This window comes from Diachasma alloeum, unplaced genomic scaffold (assembly GCF_001412515.2).
Source record: "Diachasma alloeum isolate Michigan unplaced genomic scaffold, Dall2.0 Dall_scaffold_00180, whole genome shotgun sequence".
NCBI lineage: Eukaryota > Metazoa > Arthropoda > Insecta > Hymenoptera > Braconidae > Diachasma > Diachasma alloeum.
The window spans coordinates 59,829-83,496 of record NW_021680346.1 but is presented as its reverse complement, the minus strand read 5'-3'; the positions used below and the strand labels follow the sequence as shown (position 1 = coordinate 83,496).

General features: G+C 38.0%; 3 protein-coding genes across 5 annotated transcripts; all 3 read right to left on the bottom strand.

Annotated features, from left to right (window-relative positions):
- Positions 1-692: 692 nt before the first annotated feature.
- On the bottom strand, positions 693-5,710 carry LOC107045243 (protein transport protein Sec24B). Its single transcript, XM_015267437.1, has 4 exons — positions 5,560-5,710; positions 5,026-5,212; positions 1,690-4,726; positions 693-1,619 (listed from the first exon to the last, which is right to left on the bottom strand). Exons 2-4 carry the CDS (start codon positions 5,192-5,194, stop codon positions 1,508-1,510), a joined length of 3,318 nt encoding a protein of 1,105 aa, XP_015122923.1. The 5' UTR covers positions 5,195-5,212; positions 5,560-5,710; the 3' UTR covers positions 693-1,507.
- Positions 5,711-5,911: 201 nt separating this feature from the next.
- On the bottom strand, positions 5,912-16,548 carry LOC107044007 (NGFI-A-binding protein homolog). 3 transcript variants are annotated; one of them, XM_029126531.1, is made up of 11 exons: positions 15,715-16,548; positions 8,758-8,859; positions 8,533-8,670; positions 8,120-8,433; positions 7,816-8,037; positions 7,470-7,720; positions 7,273-7,384; positions 6,844-6,914; positions 6,639-6,750; positions 6,502-6,558; positions 5,912-6,349 (listed from the first exon to the last, which is right to left on the bottom strand). In XM_029126531.1, exons 1-11 carry the CDS (start codon positions 16,019-16,021, stop codon positions 6,242-6,244), a joined length of 1,794 nt encoding a protein of 597 aa, XP_028982364.1. In that variant the 5' UTR covers positions 16,022-16,548; the 3' UTR covers positions 5,912-6,241. The 3 variants fall into 3 exon arrangements, with proteins under 3 accessions (XP_028982364.1, XP_015121227.1, XP_015121230.1); XM_015265741.1 differs by having other exon boundaries at positions 6,259-6,349; positions 6,844-6,931; XM_015265744.1 differs by lacking the exons at positions 5,912-6,349; positions 6,502-6,558; positions 6,639-6,750 and having other exon boundaries at positions 6,895-7,190.
- A 1,227-nt stretch (positions 16,549-17,775) lies between these two features.
- On the bottom strand, positions 17,776-23,085 carry LOC107043912 (protein Daple). The gene is made up of 4 exons (XM_015265608.1): positions 22,725-23,085; positions 19,433-22,641; positions 19,083-19,362; positions 17,776-18,987 (listed from the first exon to the last, which is right to left on the bottom strand). Exons 1-4 carry the CDS (start codon positions 22,773-22,775, stop codon positions 18,736-18,738), a joined length of 3,792 nt encoding a protein of 1,263 aa, XP_015121094.1. The 5' UTR covers positions 22,776-23,085; the 3' UTR covers positions 17,776-18,735.
- Between the last annotated feature and the right edge of the window lie 583 nt (positions 23,086-23,668).

Sequence of the window (23,668 nt, the reverse complement as noted above, 5' to 3'; positions counted from 1 at the left end):
TTTGGTTATTGTACTCACACATTTTTTCCGTACCATAATTGGTATATCATATCTCTTTCAGTAATTGGATTTTAAAGGGAAATCCCCCCTTATTTTTATTTGATTTCTAATTGCGTGTTTCATATTCATTCGTTTAAATCACCAGCTCGATTATTTATTTTCTGTTTTTCTACTATTTTAATCTCCTCGCCTGCCAATATCGGCAATTGAATCAATTGGTTAGCCACCAAGTGAAAAACATTAGCTTTTTGCAGTAGCGATTTTGAAAATTTACAAAGAGATTCAAGTCTAGGGAGTTAATTTAGCACTAGCACGGTAATTGAAGTTTCTCCATCAATGGGAAATATCATTTGTTGAAAATTGAAACAAGCTCTATATTTCCTGTTATCCTTAATAAGTGGGAATATTGGCGACTATTCATGACTACTTGTTTTTTTCCTTTTGTCATATTGGAGTTGTAAGTAATTGCCCTGGGAAATCGAATTCTCTCCATTCAATTATTTTTCCTCACAATAACCAAGTATTGTAACTTTATGCAAAGAGCTTCAATCTGTGGCCGCTTTGTATATTGAACTCTCATCGTACATTGTTCGAAGCCATTTGATTATGACAATACGACGTGATACTCCCATACTGCTGCGGCCAGTTGTGGTAGACAGAAGAAAATTTCAATGAATTAATGAGAATTGTTATTCATATCTCATCCATGTTTTATATTTTTCTTATTTACATACATATTTACCGCATACAGATAACAATAATAACCAGTAATCAATAATAATGATCGATAAATAATTAACATAACGGTAGGCCGAAAAGAATGCCAATTTCAGATTTGTCAAAATCAACTTGATCATTGTGTGATGATAAGACGTTTTTATTCATACACTCCAACTATTTATCAATTTTTGCTACAAAGTAGTATGTATGGGATGATGAAAGCGTTGACACAAAAAAGTGCCTACATGTGCACTTTAAATGACTGAATTTAACTTTTTTTAAAATTTATTTATTGTTCTTCATAGGTGATGCAACTATGTGACCTATGACTGTTGGAGGACAATGACAATTATGGAGAAATTATATCCATTCACCTAATTCAAATGATCACTAATAATAATAATGAAGAAAAAAAATACACACATGATGCAAGATGACTTTACTTTTTTTATATAATCCTCCTGGGAACTGAATATGAATTAACTAAAAATATCGAGTTTTAGTTAAAAATTATCAACGACGATAGTTAATTACAATAGATTTTGTTAAATGCCTATAATGCATTTGTTTAAGGCTTATTTTCTGTCATAAAAATTTTTCAATGTCTTTTCACACAAGTTGTTTACAATTAATGCATACTTCTCCATCTTTTGTTCATTTTATAATCTAAACAGTCAGTGAAGATCACGTTCCGAGCACTCATGCCATCGTATCTCTTCATGCATCAATTGATTTAGCTACACTTGAAATTTCACATGTTCGATTGAGATGAACTTGAAATACTGAACTATTTTATTTGGGTTTTTATGTGTTGCAGAAATTCATAGTAACTCAGGGCTGATTCGCATCTGTCTTCAATCAAGCGTTCAATGACCAGACTCCTGAAGTGACTGTCATCACTAGAAGGAAATAAAATGACGATTGAGTTGAGGAGATCAATAATGATGATGATAATGATAATCAACTTACCGAATAATTTGTATTGATGCGTGGTAGGGTTTTTCATCTTGTAGACTAAAAACAAAGTTGCGCAGTCGCTGACTTTCAACAGTCTCCAATTCAGGTAATTCATACATCTCTTCTGGTATGGAGCTATATGCTGAAACACCAAGTACGTTGCAACAGAATTGTGAATCAATATTTTTGCCAATGTAGATGAATATTCTGTCTCCAGCGTCCATCAAGAATGCACCGCGAAAATCTAGTTTCTCAGCGGATAAGTGTAGCCTTGGTGGTTGTGGGCATACTTTTCCATCTATATCCTTGGTATTTTTCGTATCATCAAGTGCATGAATTGGATAAAAATCTGGATAGACTGTCTGTATAAGTTGAGATAGGGGTAGAGTTTTCATTTGACACATGGAGTAAACACGATCGTCCAACCGAGTACTTGTTCCTAATCTGAATGCAGTAAATTTCAATAAAGCAATTATGTAAAGTGGCAGTAGTTTCAAATTCATGGGCGCCATGAGACCTCCAGATAATGCAGACTGAGAGATTTTGTAAGTGGATAGAACGTCGATAGCTACATTAATAAGTGCATCTCTAGCATCGGTCAAGGTTGACTGTTGGGCTCTATCAACTGCCATTTTAGATAGCAATCCAATAATACATTGCTGATCAGCTGAGTACAAAATATCAGTTAAACTAGCTGTAACTGGTAAACAAAGTGTATGAACTCTTATGCGCCTTTCTCCTTTACTCGATGTATATAGCAATGCAGCTTGAAAACACACTGTTTGTATGTCTGATAAATTTTCTTCAATCGACACTTGCATTCCAAATCCAGCATCAGGATTAACATTGGGTAAGCTCAATAGATCTGTTGATCTAACAAAGAAATTGCCATGAAATGTGTGTATACTTAAGCCTCTTGTACATCTGATTCTCATGACAGCTTCAAAACCTATTTTTCTTGTCAAATATCGACGCAGCATTCTCTCAAGTGTATCATTGTGCTGAGGTTTGTTATAACGAAACAAGGGAATGTGATAAATACAGCCACCTGAAAATTTACACATCCCTGAGAGTGTTGCCAAGTCACTGTATTGACTATTTAATAAGAAAAGATCAACAGCTATTTGTTGACCACTGCAGTCGAGTGCTAAACGTTTGTAGAAATCAGTAGCTGGATTCAAGTGTTGGACATCTTTACTAGCACGAGTGTTGGGATCCTCGCGTGACTGAAGAGTTCCTGGTCCAATATTGGGTAGGCACGATTGAAACACCGTTACACGTCCACCAGTTGCTGACATTAATTTAAAGGCAGATTGTAATCCAGCCCCAAGTGCTGAATTTGTATCGTGTGTACCACTGAATTTTGTTGGCAACTGAGCCAATAAATCGCGTATTAATTCCTCTCTCTCCCTCAAATTGACAATTAAATTGTCAGGACATGGTAGAAAAACATCATCAACATCGAGCATTATCAATTCGTGTGGTTGAGAAACATTATCTGGCATGCTGAAAAAATGTACAGCTGAATCTATAGCTAGAAAACCCACTTGTGTTCTACTGTCCCCTGGTAATTTTGATAATTCCTCCGATATAACTTGGCAAACAATATTCAGATATCCACTCTCCACAGCTAATCTCGATACATCAAGTAAAAACAAATAGACAGCTGGCTGAGGTGGACGGAGCATGTATTCACTTGGAGCGATAAATTCAATTGTACTCGTTTTAACTTCGGGTCTTCTCGATGGATCTCCATAAGTTTTTGTAACTGGATCAAATTGAAACTCCTCAGGAAGTTCATTGACTCGATAACACAAATTGCACTTCCATCTTTTTGAATCGACAAAATAAACAAATGGATTGATGTACGTACGACAAGCACGACACCGTACTATTGTGCTACATTGTATGACAGATAAATGATTGAGGTCCTTGAATGGATGAATCAAAATTCCCAGTGGTAATCTTGATTTTTGCAGCAACGAGTTGCTCTCTGGCACTTTAGTCAAGGTGCATCTAAATATCTCAGGGCTACAGTTGACACTATCCAAAAATTCCTGCTGCAACCCAATCTTTGGAGGTTCAACTTTTTCACATGGCAGTACAGTTCTGCACTGCAATAGATCAAGAGACTGTTGGCCCCAGAGGCTATTGAAACCGGTTTTAGTAACACTGAGTGATCCCATTTGAGTATTCAATTGATTCATTGACGCATCGTTGGTATAACCTGGTGCACCAGGATATCTTTTTGATAAATTATCCAAGGGAACATTGGCCATTTGTCCAAAGTATGGTTGTTGTTGTTGTTGTTGCTGCTGCTGTTGATAGTGTTGATAGCCAATATTACTCTCTCTTGGTGGTGGTCCAGTAAAAGGTGCCTGAGGATATTTTCTTTGACTAGGTAAATTCGCACAACTACTGTAGACATTTTGATTGGGATAAGTGGATGGAATGGTTGATGGTTGATTGAGATAATTATTCTGGAGGCCTTGTTGTTGTTGTTGGGGATTTTGCAGTGGCTGTGGTGCTTGTGGTACTTGTGGTGGTGATACTTGATTCATGTACTGCATTTGAGCTGGATGTGAAGCCAATTGTCTCGATGAATTTTGTACATTTGATTGATTACCCTGTGGAGATGTCGCCAATTGTATCAACGGCTGCTTTTGCATTGCCGAGTTTAAACTACTATCCTGATGCTGTTGGGCACTTGTTGAATGTTTCCACTGCTGGTGATTGACATTGGAGACTGGAGTGTTGATTGGAGGGTACTGAGGATTCAAATTCGGATTCGAGGGGGGTAAGTTATGAGGTCTCATGGACTCCTGAGAATTTGGAGGTAATCCTGGACGCGGTGGATTGGTCATGTGTTGATGAGGAACAAGAGGATATTGACGCTCTTGAAGAATTGGTTGGGATTGCTGGCCATTCATCGGAGGCATTGGAGGACGCGTCAGTTGAGGTCTGTACTGAGTATAGAGATGTTGGGTTGGAGATGGGTCTCTGGAAGTTTCTCTCGATGGATCTCGGGACGATTGTGACGATGGTGTACCTGTATTTATTCATATACATATATATTTACTTTTGCCTCATTCAATTCATGAAAATACAAAGAAAATAGAATGAAATATGGCGATACAAGTATAATATGATTTTTCGAACAAAAGTCATCTTGCTTGAGTGATTGACAGATACCATTCGGAGTAGTTCCATAACTTTCTCTTCTTCTACCGCCATCGTTTCATACATATATTGAAATTAACTGACGTCACTCGGAATGCCTTTGCCAGTGATTACTACTGAGTAATAAACTTCAGTCAATTAAAGAATATTATAATTTATGATTCATACCCGTTGGATTTTTAAATAATGCAGCAGCCTGCTGCTGCGTCCCATTTTGTATGGGTGGAATAGCACTTGATTGACCATTGACCATAGAGGCTAATGGTGGTGGTGGTGGTGCTGCGCCACTTTTCAATAAATCCGGGTAAGACGGCTGATAACCACTAGGTTGAGACATTTTAATTCGCTTGTCTCCCTGTGATAATTCATAAAAAACTGTTAGACGTCATTATTCACATCTTCGTCTGGCTTTGCCTTGTCAATAGTATAAATGTTGGGATATGAAATGTAATGTATTTTGAGCGGCATAAAAAAATATTTTTTTAATCTTTTTAAGATGACCACACGGAGATTGGACAACTACGTGGAGTTGATGGAAATGGAGTCAATAAATGACAAATTCACAAGATTCATATGTACTTCAATCACCAACAGACACAACTATCATTCCACGTACAGAGGCAGTTAGTCAAGTCATGCACTTCCTACAATTTCTTTTGCCCAAAAAAAAAATGTCATCTACGTGAGTACAGTGGCCCTTACCTTGATCTCAGTACCAATTGAATGAGAATAGTCACTGTTACGTCAGAAATGTCACAGTTTTTGGCATTGCTTCTAGATTAACAATGAAAATTTATGAAATTATGTATCGATGATAATTTATAAACGGAACGCAACATTACGTGGCAGAGCCCACGACACTGACGATTCTGACGCCACACGCGGAATTTTCGGTCAAGTGAAGAAAGTGCTGCCCTCTCAATTATTAAATGTAGATAATGTAGAAAATGGACTTTCAAGTATTGGAATGACATAAAGTGTTTGAAAAATAATATACATATATAGGAATACTCTTTAATATTTTAACAAAAAGATATTTACATATTATCTTGGACTCGATTCATCAGACGGATTTTGGATGCATCAATAGAGTAAAGAACACACTAGTTTTCGCCTCATTCGTTTTACTTCGTTTTGAGTCAGTTATATCTATACAGAATGTGTAATGCAAGTGCAACTAAAGCTACAAGTATAATCACACTGAAAACTGCTATAATCATGGCGATGTAAATCATCATTTTTTTTTTTCGACAGTACAAATAACAAATTAGTTGATGATGTGTGTGTGTATATTTTTCACTTATGCTTTCTCTTTTAAATTATTAACAGAAACGATGTTGAATTATTCTTGAAGATTTAACAATATCAAACTAACATATTATTATCACAGCGTTGACTTTTCATCTTCAGGCTCCTTCTTAATGGGATGATTGCACTCCATCAGTGCTGGATTGGCTACAGCAATTATGTTGTCTCCCCGAGAGGCAATAACCTGATGAAAAGAAAAAAAATTGGAAATTAGCAATATTCAAGAAAACATTGGGATAATTTGCTTCAAGAATGACAAATAATGTAAGAATGTGGACCACTGTCTTGGCTACATTATAATTGAACTACATTGGTCAATTGGTTTGCTTATTGTACCTTCAAATTGAAATCACTCTCTTTATCAGTATTGTCCGCATCTAGGTCGTTTGGATCCTGGGGAAAAAAAGGCCATTTCATAGCAATGTAATTATGAGTAATATGGAGTAATGAAATATAATTGTTAATAAACTCACATGAAGTGAAGATGATTCTTCGTTAGAAAATGAAAATTGACTATCGGTGTCACTGATCTCTTCAATACTCGTTCCGAATACACCGTTGTTATTCTTCTTCCGCCAGACTGGACTAAAATAATAAAGTGTTGCTATAAACACGTGCTTTATTCAGCTCCCTCTAATGAGTTGAAATAAAAATAATAATAATAATAATAATACAGACCTCGATGACCCATGGCTCCTGAGGCTGGAAATGTTGACATCCATGCCGGTACACCGAAGGTCCAACTCGGCCTGAAACACGCCGACTGCTACAGATAGTAAAAGGCAGATAGAAGCAAAACAGTCGAAGAAGAAAGAGACAAAATCAATTCTTCCCTCAAAGTTTACGAGTTTATGAAAATCGTAAAATCCGAGGGAGAATCTCACATGCACAATTTCGCGAGCGTGTACAAACCCAAAACAGCAAAACCATGCGAGCAATTTGTCAGATTGTTATACTTGACCTTTTTTCCGAATTTTAATAAAAACGTCAAGTTGTTAGTTGGGGCATTATTGTGCGCGTCAGTGCTATTGGTATGGTGTTAGACCGTCATTACAGGTGCGTTGTTTTGTTTTCATTTATTGTTGGTGGGGGAACGCTAACGCTAACCTGAGACGTGTCTTCCCCCTCCGGATCATGATCCAGGTGACGTCTCTTAACCCTTTCACCAGTGACCTCAGGCTCGTCACCATTCTCACGATGTCTTGTCATGGACGTCATGCTGAAAAAATAATGTTTGCCCACTAAAAATATAAATATTATGATATTAATAAAAATAACGTTTTAACGAGGATGATAAATATTACAATTGATTTTTCGAGTAGTGATAGCCCGAGTCTCTAACAACTCGTCTTGCAAGAGGAAAAAGTTCATCTCTTCTCGTCAACAATGCCGGCACAAATCGACAAATTTGAGCGGCTGCTTCATTGACCGATACCTCATGTAATGTCAATGGTTTTTCAGGCTTTCGTTTGCAGTCAAAACGACCATAAATCGCCGCGTATTTTCGTATTTCCTCCATCCTCTTGGGGTCAGTGTCGGGCATAGTCATTACCATCTGATGACAAAGAGACAAGTTGAGAAGAAAAACTAAAAATGTATTTATTAAAAATGTATTTTTCATATAAAACCAGCAATAAAACAACAACTCACCTCGAGGTTCTTGCAAATCTTCTTCTTAATATTGTGTGGTTTTGGATCGAGGGGACGCAAATTACTAGCAAGACGCTCAGCTGCATCAGCGAGTCGTTGTACTTGGGAGGGGAGTAGTATAGGGGTTGTCTGAGTCGGACTGGGTGGTGCATTTAAACTACCACCACCGCCTCCTGGACTTGGTGTTGTACCACTGCCGCAAGATGATTCACATGTGCCTACCTAATTGAATAATGAATGAAAATTTCTTAATTACAAGTAGAAAATAGAATCATAGAAAATATCTATATGATATGTAAATTACCTGAAGTACGTCTGGACTGTGTACTCCAGAATATGGGGTATTAGTATTGGGACTCGGACTCTGTCGAAATGTTGAGGTAGGAGTAGGTGTAACAACGTTTGCAACTGGTGTCAAAGGACTGATACTGCGACACGGTAGAGGTGTGATAGGCACGTGGCTCAATGAAATTGGAGTGGTGGGACTAGTTGAGGCTACTGATCCACTAAAGACACTGGAATTCTGGGCTCTCGGGCTAGCACATGTGAATGTTGTTACCGAAGGCGTTGAATTCTTGGCCGATGCAGTTCCTGGCACCACTGGTGTTTGGAAAAGGGCTAAAACCATCATCATCATCATCATCATCAGACAAGAGAAAAATCACATCTCTCGAATGGCTGGGAAATTGAGCGAAATAATTATTTAATATTTCTCACAAGGATTAGTAATCCACTCTTGGAGAGCCTTTTGTAGTCTTCTCACGTGCAGTGGTTTACTCGCCATTCCTACCAGTGCCATTATTTCAAGGAATTCCTCCTCACCAGCATCGCACAGTTGCTGCACATCATCTCCACCTTATAAATTGTCATTGTTTCTTATAAATTGTCATTCCAATCGAATGCTCATTATATTGATAAAAAGGCATTTCTCGAGTTAATTACCCATTTCAAGAAGTGTGTCATAATAGCCCAACAATGATGCTCTCTGCATGACTCTATACAATTGTAACTCTGCTTCATTTTGCGGTACTGAGGTCTGTACAACTGAGGTTTGAATAAGTATTGAATGGTATTAATTTTTGTTCATTTTCTTTCAACTTTTTTAAAAATCATGCTAATAATATTTCATATATTCCATAGCTCCGATGAGAAAGTGCTTGGTAAATAAAAATTTGAGTTTGAGTTGGATTATTCTCCCATTGAATCAGTGGAAAAAGTACCTTCTTTAGCAGTCTCGAGACAACGTCTTCTCTTTCTCTCAACAAGAGTGCAACGGACGGCGGATAACCGACGGGTGAAGACACGAATCGACAAGAAAAGAGTTGAAGGAGTATCCGTCGTCTTCGGGGTGTCCGACTAGTTTCTTGCAAATTTCGAGAAACGTTAAAAGAAAAACGCGGCGACTGATGCCGGCCTCGTCCAGAGGATACCGCGTGCACACACGTAGCGCGTATAAATTAATACCGGCACAAACAGCCATTGCTGAAAGGGGATGGGGGCCACGGGGGAAAGAGTGGAAAAAAAACTGGCCGACGGTCTTATTACGAGACCTCTAGTCAGTCCGGTCTCACGCTTGCCTGCGTCTTCGTTTCATATCTGCCTTTGTCTCTTGTACCTTTTTGTCATATCAACCTTTTTTTTCCCATTTAATTCCTTTTTTTGGCAGTCGTTCAAGCAAGTTGAGGGTAATTTCCCATCACGACATCTTTTTGGACATTCAACATAATTTATTGGAATGTATTGTTTAATTCAATCAAAATGACAACCAATCATCTATGAAATTCACTAATTGGCATTTTTGGTCATCATCTCTAATCAGTATTTTCATAATTGACCATTTGAAGATTTTCACCACTAGATCGAATCACCATAAGAAATTTCGACCGAGACATTTTGGATTTTTTTCCTCTTTTTTTTTATCTAATTTTTTTTGTTGTTCCATTCTTGTAGATTTGCCATACCTGGTGATCGAGAGCCATGCTTACTGGTCTGTCATTTACATAACTACTTTTTTTCTAACCCCGAGAATACAAAGGCAAAAACACTTTTTATCATATGGACAGTGGAGGAGAGAGAGGCCTCTTAGGCACGCAGCGAAGAAATATGATGAGAAGAAGTGGAGGACAGGAGGTAAACCAGATCCTTCTGGGTGCCAGTTCAATCATGGGAACGTATAAATGTCCGCTTGATACTTTATACTTTTGAAACTTTATACTTTTTCAATTCTTTGAATAGCCATGTTACCTACTTTTACGCTTTTTTTTTTTTCTTTTCTCTTAAGGTTCAAGGTACCATGTGACTTTGTAAATCCGTGCCTCTTAACGAGCAATTGTTGGGTAATTAGACCAATCAAAGGCAAAAGGGGATGAATTGAAGGTGGAGAACAAAAGGTCCACATGGCACTCATTTAATTATTTCCGGTATTAATATTTATATAAGAATGATTGAAATAAAGCCTGACAAGTAATTCAGGCCAACTGACAATCGACTTGTTCTTTTGAGGAGTCAATGATGACAAATAAATATTTTGGTTCCATGAAAGTACCAGAGCGCGTTTTTTATGACTCAATTTTGCGGAAAAAAAAGGTGAGTTTTTTTTGGCCAAATGACCCAGGGAATTCTTTTTAGCAGAAGCCTCAACGGGTTTGAAGGGAGGAACGGAGGGAATGGTCCAAATAAAAAGTAGTAGTAGGAGGAGGAAAAGGAGGGTGTATGTTCTTTGTCCGATACTTTACGGAGAGCGGTGGTGAGCTCGTCTACAACAAAAACGAGTCTAGTTTCTTAGGATCCGGGGCGTTATGCGCGGGCGCTCCTCGTTCCTCTCTTTCTATACCTATCGTTCTCTTCTCGTCACATCTCTCAGCCCCAGAGCGTCGGCGGCGGCGGTTAGTATTTCGCTTTTTGCTGGCATTGTAATCAAGGAAGGGTTAGGTGAGTTTTTGCTCTTGGGGTCTACCTCTACCATCTCTCCTCTCCGGACAAAACACACCGGGCAGATGGACTCAGTCTCGCGGCTACTAACCTCCTCTCTATCCCCACTGTTTAACTTACCCCTGCGCGTCTGGACTACCGGTCTTTTAGCGCGCCGGGTTTTAATGCTTTTCACGTATAACTTTTTATTGGAGAATTCAAAAAAAATCAAATAATAATAATATCAATAAGGTAGGCAACGGTTGGGGATACAGGGTGGAGTTGAATCTCTCTAGGGTACAGCCCATTTTCCAGGCTCTCGCTCCCCACCGAAATTTCAACCCCTGGGACTCACCCCTCAGCTCTTTGGGTCACAGCCCAATGCGAAAAAATGGCTGATGCCCTGAGAATTTTTTTTTCATTTTCAATTAGACGACTGTAACGACTTTATTAACGGATTTTAACGGTTTCTCGAAAAGGGGTGCCATGATGATTAAATTGTATTACATTGTAAACGTTAGTTGTTGTTTGAGACGATTAAGCAAATAAATTTAACGAAAAAAGGAAAAATGAAAGCTGCGCTCCAGGATCTAAAGATATCATACAGATAATAAATATAGTGATGTCTCGACTGTGTTGGCATCACAGAAGTCCGCGTCGCCTTTCTCTGGTTTATATACACGTGAAACTGGCGCGACGGGTGCATTATTCGCAGCACGTATCCACGATTGTCCGACTAAACGATCGTATAAATTTGTTAAAGCGATTTACAAAGATCGATACATTTTCATTTACTTTTCAAATTCAATCTTTCATCTCTCGTAGCCTGAATCTTTGCTCGCTGCTAATTTTATAATTCATTTTTCATACTGTTTGTTCTTTTTAAATGAAACAATTTAAGCCACATTAATCCCGTAAAAGATACCACAGGAACTGTAGGGGAATAAAATTCCGAGAATTATTTTACTTTTTCATGATCATTTTTGTACGATTCCTCATGTGAAACATGAATATTTAATTGAAAAAGGTATTGTTCCTTTTTAAAATAACAATTTAGGTCGGAATAAGTTCGTTTAGTAATAGGGGCCTTCGGTTTCCGTAAAAATTGGGTTGAATTTTGTTTTGTTTTGTCCCTCTATCCATCCATAAAATGAACGTAAAACTCACACGGAGAGAAATATTCAATAAAAATTACCAGAAAAGAGACGTAAAAATTACGTTTCGAAACGTAATCTGGGAGCGAAGTAAAATTCAATAAAAAGTGTCAAGCGTCACGTAAATTCTACGATCTGTTCCGTAAAAATTACTCGTCCGTCCGACGCCTCACGGCTAGCCATGAGTCACCGTGAGGGGGAGATTTTAACAACATGTTCCGTAATTTTTCCGGAACTTTTCGTAAAAATTCTTAAACATCCAAGAATTTTCATGTTCTGAGGCATAATAAGTCTTGAAGTTTCTGTTAGATTTTACAACTTCCAGAAAAATTACGTGACTTTTTCGTATTTCTTCGGTGACAGACCCGAAAATTTACTGAACGTTTCGGATTTATTCTCTTATATTCCTATAGAAATTCACTGAAAACGATTCTCGCTTGCGAATTACGTGAAATGTTCCGTAATTTTTCTTGAATATTTCTCTCCGTGCATGATGCAATACTTGACAAAAAAAAAAGATATTTTACCAAGTGCATATATATAGCGAGTGTCCGGCCATTCGTTATGAAATTCAATTGATGTGCAATTAAGTCGCAGATCAATTTCTGCAATATCCCAATTCTACAGCACACTGACAGAAAAGGTGGAACGATTCAGTTGCACCAAACGAGGCTTCTTAACTGTTACCGTGATTCGTTAATAGTTAACGAGTCGTGGTAATAGTGAAAAAGTCTCGTTTGGTTCGACTAAACCGTTCTATCAGTGCAGACAAATCAATTACCTTCAATTTTAATCAACGAAATAATGTGAGAAATAAGAGACAATATTCTCCATTTTTTTAGAATAATATATTTAATTTGAATATGATTATTCCTTTATGTAAATTTGTCAATTTTTTGCAAGGTGTCGATTGAAGTATTAAAATTGTCTCACGCAAAAATGCACCTGGCAACACTCTCTGCAACTTTTCCCACGTCAGATAATTAGAAAAAAATGATGATTGTACAGAGGGTTGTTTTTTTCTTAACGATGAGATGGTTTTTTGTTCTAGTGATAATCCGCAAGGAGGATGCAACAAGGTGCCCGCGTGAGGCACCTACCTGTCCAAAAACTATCCCCACCGCTGCGGTAAGTATTCCCCCCCTTCTTCCCTGTGCGTGCATGAGTTTAGACACACGGCGCCCCCCGGGACCCACTTTCCCTCTCGGCGACCCTTTCTCACCCCTTCACACACCGGGTGCGTATGTATATCGTCTCTTCTCCCCCATAAAAAAAGGAATGAGGAAAAAATCGAGAGAAGTTGTGGAATGAAAAAAAATATATGTAGAAAAAACAAGACAAAAGCGACTCAATACCCGCACCTATAGAGACCAGCTTCTTTTCTCATGCCTGTTTTTCTGGCTTTAGAGCTTTTTATGTAGCAGATACCCTTTCTGTGCTGACTATCTGACGAGACGATGTGACGAGTCCCTGTTGGGAAAATTGTGCCTTTTGTTTTTGGCTAAATGATTCAATTACAATTGACAAATGAGAATGTCCAATAGGATTCACACTTTTTCTGTGGTCAAGGTCTTTGTGGTGTGGTACTCATGAAAATTAATCAACTGAAAAAATATCTTCATTACTTTTCATTTCGTTTTTTTTCCCCACTTTTTTAGGAAAAAGAAATAAATGTCAACAATCTCATCACTTCTTCGCATTTAATATTTGAAATATAATGTAAAAATAGATGTCACATGAAAAAAAAAATGGAAGGGGGTCTTCAATGTCATAGTCATGAAAAAAATCCGAAACAACCCAGAAAAAAAAACATTTTAATGTATGCAAAAGAGCTCTTGTGGGAAATTTGTCCCCCCCCCCTGAGATTGATTTCATCATAAATGCGACACTTGCACCAGTGATCCACACTGATAGACTGATTCATTTATTCCAAATGAGATTCGTGAACTATTAACGAATGGTTCACGTGAAAGGTGAAAGTCGAGTCAAACAAGGCTCTGCAAATATGCATTTGTTAACTATTAACGAATGAACAATTGGTGAGAGCGAATAGACCCTAGCCTCCAACCAAATCCATTCGTTAATAGTAACTAATCCTTTCTATCAGTGCACATACTCTGGTATTCTATAATTTTATCATCTCACGTTGAAACAGTGAAAAAAAGTTTCGGAATTTATTTGCCCGAGTTGAAATTCATCTCGTAAATCTTGGGAGTGAAAAAACATTGCCCCAGCCCTCCTGCCTGTTTTTTTTATTGTGAGTAACTCGAAGGAGCAAAAATGCAAACATAAAGTTTCAGTTTATGATCACAAGCAAAGTGGAACGAGGAAAACTGATCATTTTTACAGAAGAGTGGGTATTATTTCGTTTGGACTGATTACAAAGCACATAATTGAGAAATGAAAGAGGAGGAATTGATTGTCACAACGCCGTCAGTAGAAAAATCAATTCTGAATTGTTGCTGAAAATCACACGAGACATTTTTTTTTTTGAGAATTATTAATGAATCTCTTCATTGAAGATTATCCATGTGCATCAGCCGTTGAAACCCCGATCATTTATTGAGATTACAGCACAAGAACCAGCCATTCCAAGTAAACAGCATCCTCTATATCCACAGTGCACATAATACTTGTCAAGAAGAAAAAAAAAAGAGTGAATGAAGGAACCAAAGGAAGAATATCATAAGGACGAAATAATTCGTCTGGGACGCATTGCACAGCTGCATTAACGTATACGCGTGGGTACATCTCACAGGAAAAAAAAATCAAGATATAACCAGATGTATGCAAAGCGCATACGGGAACAATCGAATCCAACAATCAAACGGCACAAGAAAGAGAAATTAATAAAAATAAAAAGCTCAAAAATCCGTTGCATCAGATCAGATTTGGATGTAAAAAATGAGTCATTCAAACATGGCAGGAGTTTCTTCGCATGAGAGAAGATGAAAAAGTTGAGAAAAATATAAAAACATAGCAAAACCACAAGACCATCAATTTTTTATCGCGCCAATTTTTTTCTCTTTACCGTGTTTTTTGCGGTAGCGATACTGGCGTCGCAAAAGTCCGTCCATGTATATATACAGAATAAACGCGTAGATGTGTTTGTCTCGTGGCAAGAAAACGGCAAAAAGTGATCTCGCAATATAGCCAACGCCGGCGGCCTCCGTGTGGCCTACGAAAAACGTACTCCGCGTTGGAGTTTTTGCACAGTCGTTACGGTTTTTTGTCTCAAAGTCCGGCGCTGGTGCTTGGCCAGGAGAGTGCCACCAAAAGAAATATAAGAGAGGGTGAGTCATCTCATTCTACAACTTCACCATAACACAAACGTTAATCTCAAATGGATCGAAGGAGACATAAAATACATCTTTTTGATTCAATACTTAAATATAAAACAGTTCTGTCTCCTCTTATCACTTGTGAAGAAAACGAGGGATCCAGTGGTTTCTTCATTTCTTCAACCGAAAATTTATAGAACCAGTTTTTCGCATCGTTCGTCTCATCTTGGACTGACTATAAACCATCCGTACCAGCACCAGTGTGTTGTCTTGTCACGTCAAACAATAAACATGACAGTGTGTCGAGGGAAATTGCAACGAGGCCCGGTGAAGGGGAGGAGAGGAGAATTCACAATAAGAAAACAAATATTTCTCAGATTCCTTGGTCTTGACAAGTAAATTACCTGTGAGTAAATCAGGTACAAACGAGCCTCATTAACAAACAGTCGAGAGCTGAATAAATATATCATTTTAACTAAAATAGTCCAAAAAAACATTTAACAAAAACCTTTTCATCCAACTATAAGAAATACCAGTGAAATAAACAAACTCACGTGTTCCATTGACATTTCTGCTGAGTATCCTTGGCACATTACTCTGATGTGATGCAGCCGGCGGACTCGGTAGCACAACCATTGGACTCTGACTGATACCAACAGAGCTTATCGCATTATTGTTAATTCCCGCTGTTATTGCTGTTGTTGTTGCTGTTGTTGTCGTTGATGCTGCTGCTGCTGCTGATGATGATGATGATGTTGATACTAATGTCGTAGATGGTACCGGTGAAGGAGTGCCAACGCATCTCACCGGCTCAATGGCACCGCTAATACCGCCACCACACACACCAATTCGAGTCTCCATAATTCACTAGACTTAATCCTTTTAATCGCGTGCTCCAAAACAACCCATTCATCCACAATCATTCGTAATTCAAACAAATTAACACGAAATTTCTATGCTCAACGTGCAGAAGGAAAACAACCTGAGAGAAATGGAATGTCTTCACACAAAACTACTGACAATGCAGAAATGAAAAAAGAAAAAAAAAACAAAAACGAAAACAATCAAACGTGCAAAAACAAAATGTATATTGAAATTTTTGTAATTTCAATAAATAAACGAATTGATTAATGATAATGTTTATGTTGTTTTGGATTAATGAGTGCCTGCGGTATCACTGAACACGCGTGTCAGCAAGACAAGAACCGTACGAGAGTGTACAACACATTGTTTGTCATGACAGTGTGCCGGTTTTGGACTTTCCGGACACACAGAGAGGAGTTTGTTCAGTGCCCGCCAGTTTTGCCCCTCTCTTGGTCCCACCACTTCTCCACTTCCCTGTTGTTCCCCTCCACGTTGGCCACCACCGTCTCTGGCACGAGACGCCAACTCTCCTTCTCACTCTTGCAAAACCTAACGCTCCACCCTGATGCTTCTACTCTGTAAAAAGAAGTATCCCTACGTTCCTCTCCCCCCACCCCAAAGGCCAAAACCCTACTGCTGAAAAGGAGAACCCGGGGCTTGAGAAGGAAAGAGAGAGAGGGAGTGAGAAAGAGAGAGAAATGGTCAGGGGGGGGGGAATTTATAAAAAAAAAGTATCCTCCCTCCTTTGGTGCACGGGAGACCACCCCTCGCTTCCAATCGTACGACCCCGGCAATCTGCCTCTCTTTCTCTCTCTCTTTTGCCCCCCCCCTCCCTCCCGACCTCCCTCGCAGCGTTCCAGTTTCAAGGGGTGAACTGCAAAAATGACGGCGCAAACGTATCTACACTTTTTATTTTTTTTTCCCCAAGGCTTTTTTATTTTTTTTCCGACAGCCTTTTGCCGCATCGATGAAGCCTTACTTTTTTAAATTTCATATCTGCCGCGACTGTCGCCATGGTCTTTCGGGTTTTTTTCAGTAGAGAGTTTTGTTTCAAATCTTCAAAGCATTTCCCTCTTTTTTTATTCCCCGCTATTGAGAAGAGGAGAGGGATTTTTTTTTATTAACGACGCAAGGATTGTTATCAAACCCTTGTGTTTTTTAGACCAATAGATTTTGAAAAAAAATTGTAGTGTGCAAATTATTGATGCAATTTTATTCACAATGGAAGGAGAAATAGTTGATTGATTATTCGTCTTGTTCTGTAAGAATCAATCCAATTCTTAGGATTAATTTAATTAGGCTGATGAGATGCAGCGAATAAAAAATATGCTGAAATATTGAAAATAGCAACAATCGAGGATACCATGAAAAAGTGGAATAAACATCAGAGAAACGGACTAACTCATGTTCAAGTTTGATGCGTTCACACGCATCAACCGATGAAGCCTATTAGCAGAATTTTTTTAAAATCTAATCAAATGAGTCGAGAGAATGGAGGGGAAGGTATGCAAATTTTTAGAGGTCTGAGAATTTACGAAAGGGAGAGGAAGGAAAAGAGGCGAAACAGAAGGTGGATAATTTTTTTTTGTGGCAAGATCCTTTTGAGAGTTCGTGAGAAGGATGATAAAAAAGTAGCCGAGTCCTTTTAGCCCCCAACAGAATGCCGTGCATGCATTCCCTCGGGGAACGCAGTTTAAAACAGGGGAACAAATAATTAAAGGGGGAAAAAAAACAAATTGAACATAATTGAATTTTCTTGCTCTTAAAACTTTAATACGCACAAAATACTAAAAAATATAAAAATTGACTTAAATTCTATGAGATGCGAGTTCTTTAGTACAAATAATACTTTGTTACGTTTTTCTTTCTATCCTCTGTTGCAAAATGCATTGTTAATTAAGTTGATGAAATTGAAAACGAGCATATAAATATAGTATAATAAATGGGCCGGAATTATTTTGTACATGTTGATTAGCCTATTCGGTAGAAACTGAATTCATAAATAATCTCGCTGATTCTGTACAAGAATAATTATTTTACCGGTGACGGAATAATCGTCCAAAGTACCAGCCGGCAAGCTATTCTTAATATTTTCTACACGATTTGTTTTCTTCTTGAAAATAAGTCGACGATAGATACAACGTTTTCTTTTTCACAATTTATATCACAATACGGCTATAATAAAATGCATATAAGTAGTTATAAATGCATATTCAGTTGGAGAGAATGGATTTTCTCTTGAAAATTTATTTTTCATGAATACGACAATGAAAAACAAAGAAAAAAAACAATGTTAATTAATGATTATAATTGGTTAAGAGAATCTAATTAAATAGAACTAACAAAATGTAGTGTAATTGAAACAGAATTCTTATTCGTCGCCTATTTTGGGTAATTCCCTCCATACATAAGCCATCTTTATATCTATGTATGTATAATTAAATGGCTTTAATACATCGTAGATATAGTCATTTTATCATAAAGGAAGCATTGCTTTGTATTATTTATCAAAAGAAACAGTAAAATGCTCAATGGAATAATGGAATAAGAGATGCATGTAATTTTAAAAACATTCAATTTTTCTTAACCAAAAGAAGAGCTAAAAAATTCAACAGAAGTCGTATCTTATTCCATTGAACCATAATATAAATTATTATGTATCTATGCATTATCACTCGATCCTATTTATTAAACTTTCAGTCTGTAGAATTTCAAACACATCCGTATTCATACCAAACTGAATTACCGACCTTCGGGTCTTTAGCTGGAAGAGGCTCACCAATTTCTTCATTGGGTAGTTGTTCATTGACTGGAGTTGTTAAACTTTGTGTCTCATTTATAACTGCCGATACTTTATTATAAATAAGAACAGAACGGGGTGTTTGATCCTGAGTTGGTCGATTCGATTGAGGATCATCGTCAATTATTGGACTCTGTGGAGAGCCATCGCATTTTTGTTCAGGCTGAAAAAATGAAAAATTAGCAAAACCAATGTCGATTTTGAATGTTCCTTTAGTAAAATGAAAAAAATTAATAAATAAAAAAAATGTTATAATACCGGCAAGGAAGTGGCAGGTGATGGCGAATCATCGGTGTAGTAGACAGTTCTTCTGGTTCCAGGTGTGCCCAGTGAATAAGAATCATTATCAAGGACTGGTGTCTCTGTTGCTGTTCTACGACCCTCTCCACTGGCATCTGAATCATTGCCACCCGACTCAGACTCGTAGAGTTTACCATCTGATTGTTTTGACTCATCTGGCCATGATTGACGATTCTTATTCAATAAATCAGAGCCTGCTTTTCGGACTCGTTTTACTAGGCTTGCTCCAAATCGTTTTCTGTAATGATACAATGTAATTTTATAATTATTCCATAGAGGTAATAAATAGACTCGAGTTTTATACTTACTTTTTTGTTGAACAACTCTGTTTATTTCTGTAGTACTCCATAATTTTCTCCTCCAATTTCTCCTTCTGCCTCGACAAATGATTCACCTGATCACGATATAATTTCTCCTCCATGTGATAATGCTCCTTGTCCTCCAAAGAGTGACTCAGTAGATCGTGATACTGATTCAAGAGAACACTGACATGATCCATAAGAGATCTTCTATTATTATCAAGTCCAGAATTCATTTGTAGAAGCATTTCACAACGTTGATTCAATTTACTCGTCTGTAGCTCCAAATTAGAGCATCTCTCTTCTTTTATACTCATTTCTCCTTGTAATTCAGTGAGTTTGAGGCTTAATCGATTTGCCTCAACTTTATTCTTCCTGTAGTCCTCCTGGAGATTTCTGTATTCAGCTTTCAGCTTCTCAGTGGCAGTATATAAATTTCTAAAGTCATCCTTCAACTTTGAATGCTCACCTCGGAGATTATTCAAACTCTTAGTATTACAAAGGGAAGCTTCCTGCTCGGCCACAAATTGTTTATTCTTCTCTTCGAGTAATTCAAAATTTTCCCTCAACGTTCTGAAATGATTCTTGGTATCCCTCAAACTAGCTTTGAGTGTTTCTCGCTCCTGAAGAAGATTTTCATACTCATTATTGAGTTGCTCATGCAATGATTGTAGCGTCACCTGATCATGCAACAATTGCTGATGAGCACGTTGTTGCACATCACGTTCTTTCAAAAGTTGCTCTTTCTCAGCGACCAATTGTGAATTGGCCAGCTGTAAAGCTGTATGCTGTGCATTTAATGACGTTATCTTTGATTGAAGAGTCGTAACACAAACTTGCAATTTAGCCTGTTCCTCCAGTAGATTTTCACCAGCTATTTGACTAGTATTAAATTTCACCTGTGAACTCTCCAATTCTCTCTTCAATGTTTCAATCGTCTCCTGAAGGTGTTTATTAAGTGGTACATCTTTCTCTGACTCGGTATCTTTAAATTGTGGTGCTATTTCTAAACTCTTGTGCTCATGTTCAATTTTTTCACAAATCAATTTATTTATGTATTGTGACATTTCAGGTACATTAATCAACCTTTCCACTAGATTTTCCGATGACAGGGTCAATAAAGAGTCAACAGTCAATCCAAGCTTCTCCAAAGCTGTTTGAAGCTGTTGAGTATTCAATTTTTCAGCAATTAAATTTGATTTTAAAGTCTCCATTGTTTCTTTATCAATAGCTGCCCTCGAATCCAACTCTTTTGAAGATCGTTCGATCTCTTGGAGTCTTGTAATTTGTGAAATTGACTTGTCGACTTCTCTCTCCAGTATGTCGATTTTTTTTCTCATTACTTCGATATCATTTGTTGCTTTATCCAGAGCCACGTCTTTCTCCTCAATGAGCTCACGACACTTGTGCACATCACGCAGTGCAGTCTCCTTGTCCTTCTCCAATGTGACTATTTTAATTTCAACATCAGTGCATTTTGTTTCTGCCTCTTTGAGTTTATTTTCCATGAGTCTCAAGTCTTCGAGCTTTTGATTTGAAATTTCCAGGGAACGATCCAACTCATCAGCACGCCTCTGTACACTTTCAAGTAAGGATTGAACTCTCTGCTTCTCTTTAATCGCCGTTTCATAGTTCTTTTCGAGTTCAATGATCTTAGAATGCTGGGCTTGATAATCTTGTTGCTGTCTTTCAAAAGATGTCCTCTGATTTTTTAATGTATTCTCAAGTTTTTTATTCTCCTCCAGTGCCTGCTTGCAAACGAGCTCTAGGTCAGCATTCTGTTGGCTCAATCTGTCGTTATTATCAGTCAATGAGTCCATCTTTAATGACATTTTCTTTTTTTCTTTCTCCAACTCAAGAAGACGGCCTGATGATTCGTGAAAGGAATTTTCTTTCAGTGAATCGACAAGGGCCATCAAGCGACGATTCTCAAGTTCAAGTTTCAGTGCTCTTGTCTGTGCATTGTTAGTTAATTGCTCAGATAATCGATTATCAGATGTCACTGGCTCATCAGATTCACTGACGGAGCCAGCACGAGCTACTTCATCGTCAGCAGCTTTTTTTAATTTATGTAGCTGCAAATTCTCATCGTACAATTCCTGATATTTTTCTTTGTCAGCAGCTCGCTCGAGTGCCATATCGTTCAACACTTGTTTGTACTCTATTATTTGTGCTTCTAATTCAAGAACCTTGTCAGCTCTTCGTCGGGATAAACTCAATTGTTCCTCCAACATTTCACGATTTTCCATGAGAACTCGGTTATCCTCGCGTAGTTCTTCGATTCGCGTTTTGTAAAATTCAATGTCTGTCAATTTTTCCCGATAACGAGCCACCTCCGATTCTAAACGATCTGCACGCTCAGCCCTCTCCATCACTGCATCCAGTTCATCTCTGTAAGATTTAGCTGTCCTTGCCTCATGCATTAGTTCTTGATTCTCTTGTTTCAGTTTAGCCAGAGATTGTCTATTGTGCTCCAATTCCTCTTTACATTCGAGAAGGGCTTCTGTTTTCTCTTCCAATTCTTGACGCTGTTTTCTAACTTTGGATTTCCAATCAGCCAATTCAACAGCATAATGATGATGTTCTTCACGAGCTGATTTCTTTGCTATTGAATTCAACTGCTGGGATTTAATGATTCCCTCATTGTTACCTTCTGGAGAATCATTTGGGCATGTTGAATCATTTATAGCAGCAACACGCCATTTCTCACGATACAAATCCCTCTCGTGTATCAGTTTTTTAATCTCTTTAAAGACACCTGACATATTTGCATTCTCCATTGAGTCTTGAGTTATTACTATGTCGTGATAATCCGTAACTTGCTTTATGCACTCTACTATAGCAAGTTGGGTGTCTAAAGGGAGAGTTTTTATCCTTGTTATAAAGTTTTTCTTGTTGGGGCATTGTACAGCACAACCTAGGAGGAGTAGCAGAAGTAACTCCATATCCTGTATGTGAACTTCTGGCTCTTTTCCCAAATTCGTTGTATCTGGATGTTTTATTATCAAGTGGCCTAATTCTTCCTCGTAAAATTGCTTCATGTTCCCCACTATCATTTCGAGATTTTTTATACGAATAGAAGTGTTACCACAGCTAGAGATAACTCCATCATTCAGAGGTTCTGGATCAATCTGAAGGAAGACGTTGTGAATAAGCACCCCATCCACCAAGTCATTATAGTTGGATAAAATATCGGGGTCCTCCAAGCAGCTGACAAACTGTAATTACAATATTTTTTAAATGAGAGAAAATAGCTAATTAAGGATTTTTGTCGATTGATCTATGGGGGTAAGTCACATACCCAAGTAACAAGAGGCCCCGCCAGGAAATTATCGACCTCAGCGGTCGCCATTTTCCTATGTTGCTTGTTTGTTTTTTCGACAATAAACTTTGATAAAAATCAAAGATGCACCATTTTTGTACCGTAGATCCGTGTTTTAATCCCAAGGAATCCACCTTTGTGTAATGGCTGAGCCACTCGAAGCACACAGTCAATAGTGATCCACCCCTTGGAGAATATTTTCTTTCGCAACTTAAAAACTTTCAATTCTCAAAACAAATAAAAGTTGGAGTCAATGTACGGACTTATTTCGCAAATAAATAAATCACCTATCATTTTTCCCTCAATGGAATAACTTGACGCTCTCTTCAAAGGTACTTCACGACGCCACTGCCACTGTGCTACTGCGCGACTGCGCACTGCATACTTGCACGCATGCAACACACATACACTTGTAATACACTTTCCCTTGTTGCACACACGTTCAACGAGCTCCGGTGTAAAGGCTGGTATGCATCGCTAGCGCCGTGTTTTTTCTCTCCATGAAAACAAAAGTGTCGTCTTTTCTCTCCCTTTGTTATCAAAATAATTACTGTTTATCTTTCGTGTTAAATGCAGTTAAAAATATATCTCAAAAGATGTTTTTTCTTCAAAATAATTAACCTCTCAATTGCAGTGTGTGTTTGTTTCACATTGACATTATTGCAAGAAAGAGAAAGTCATTCAAAATAAAATGAGCAACAATGAAAATTTTCAATGAAAAACAAAAAAACAGAAAATGTCGATAAAACAGAGTGAAGAAACGCTGTCAGCGCCATTTTATTCGAGTATTCCAAGTTGGAACAACGAGCAGGAACGAAGAATATTTTCTACAACACTTCCTTCCCTCTAGCAAAGGGTGCCACTTCATGGCCAACTGGGTTCTGAGCGGCCTGATGAGGGCGAGGGGGCACCTGATACCGTGT

What these genes read in the sequence shown, in the direction of transcription:
- LOC107045243 (XM_015267437.1), bottom strand. Translation starts at nt 5,194, where the DNA reads ATGTCTCAACCTAGTGGTTATCAGCCGTCTTACCCGGATTTATTGAAA. An exon ending in ATTATTTAAAAATCCAACGG is followed by an intron (nt 4,727 to 5,025) that starts GTATGAATCATA and finishes GAATAAATACAG; the next exon opens with GTACACCATCGTCACAATCG. An exon ending in GCATCAATACAAATTATTCG is followed by an intron (nt 1,620 to 1,689) that starts GTAAGTTGATTA and finishes ATTTCCTTCTAG; the next exon opens with TGATGACAGTCACTTCAGGA.
- LOC107044007 (XM_029126531.1), bottom strand. Translation starts at nt 16,021, where the DNA reads ATGGAGACTCGAATTGGTGTGTGTGGTGGCGGTATTAGCGGTGCCATT. An exon ending in TGACACACTTCTTGAAATGG is followed by an intron (nt 8,671 to 8,757) that starts GTAATTAACTCG and finishes ACAATTTATAAG; the next exon opens with GTGGAGATGATGTGCAGCAA. An exon ending in AGAGTGATTTCAATTTGAAG is followed by an intron (nt 6,350 to 6,501) that starts GTACAATAAGCA and finishes TCTTTTCATCAG; the next exon opens with GTTATTGCCTCTCGGGGAGA.
- LOC107043912 (XM_015265608.1), bottom strand. Translation starts at nt 22,775, where the DNA reads ATGGCGACCGCTGAGGTCGATAATTTCCTGGCGGGGCCTCTTGTTACT. An exon ending in CGGGGCCTCTTGTTACTTGG is followed by an intron (nt 22,642 to 22,724) that starts GTATGTGACTTA and finishes TTGTAATTACAG; the next exon opens with TTTGTCAGCTGCTTGGAGGA. An exon ending in CACCTGCCACTTCCTTGCCG is followed by an intron (nt 18,988 to 19,082) that starts GTATTATAACAT and finishes TCATTTTTTCAG; the next exon opens with CCTGAACAAAAATGCGATGG.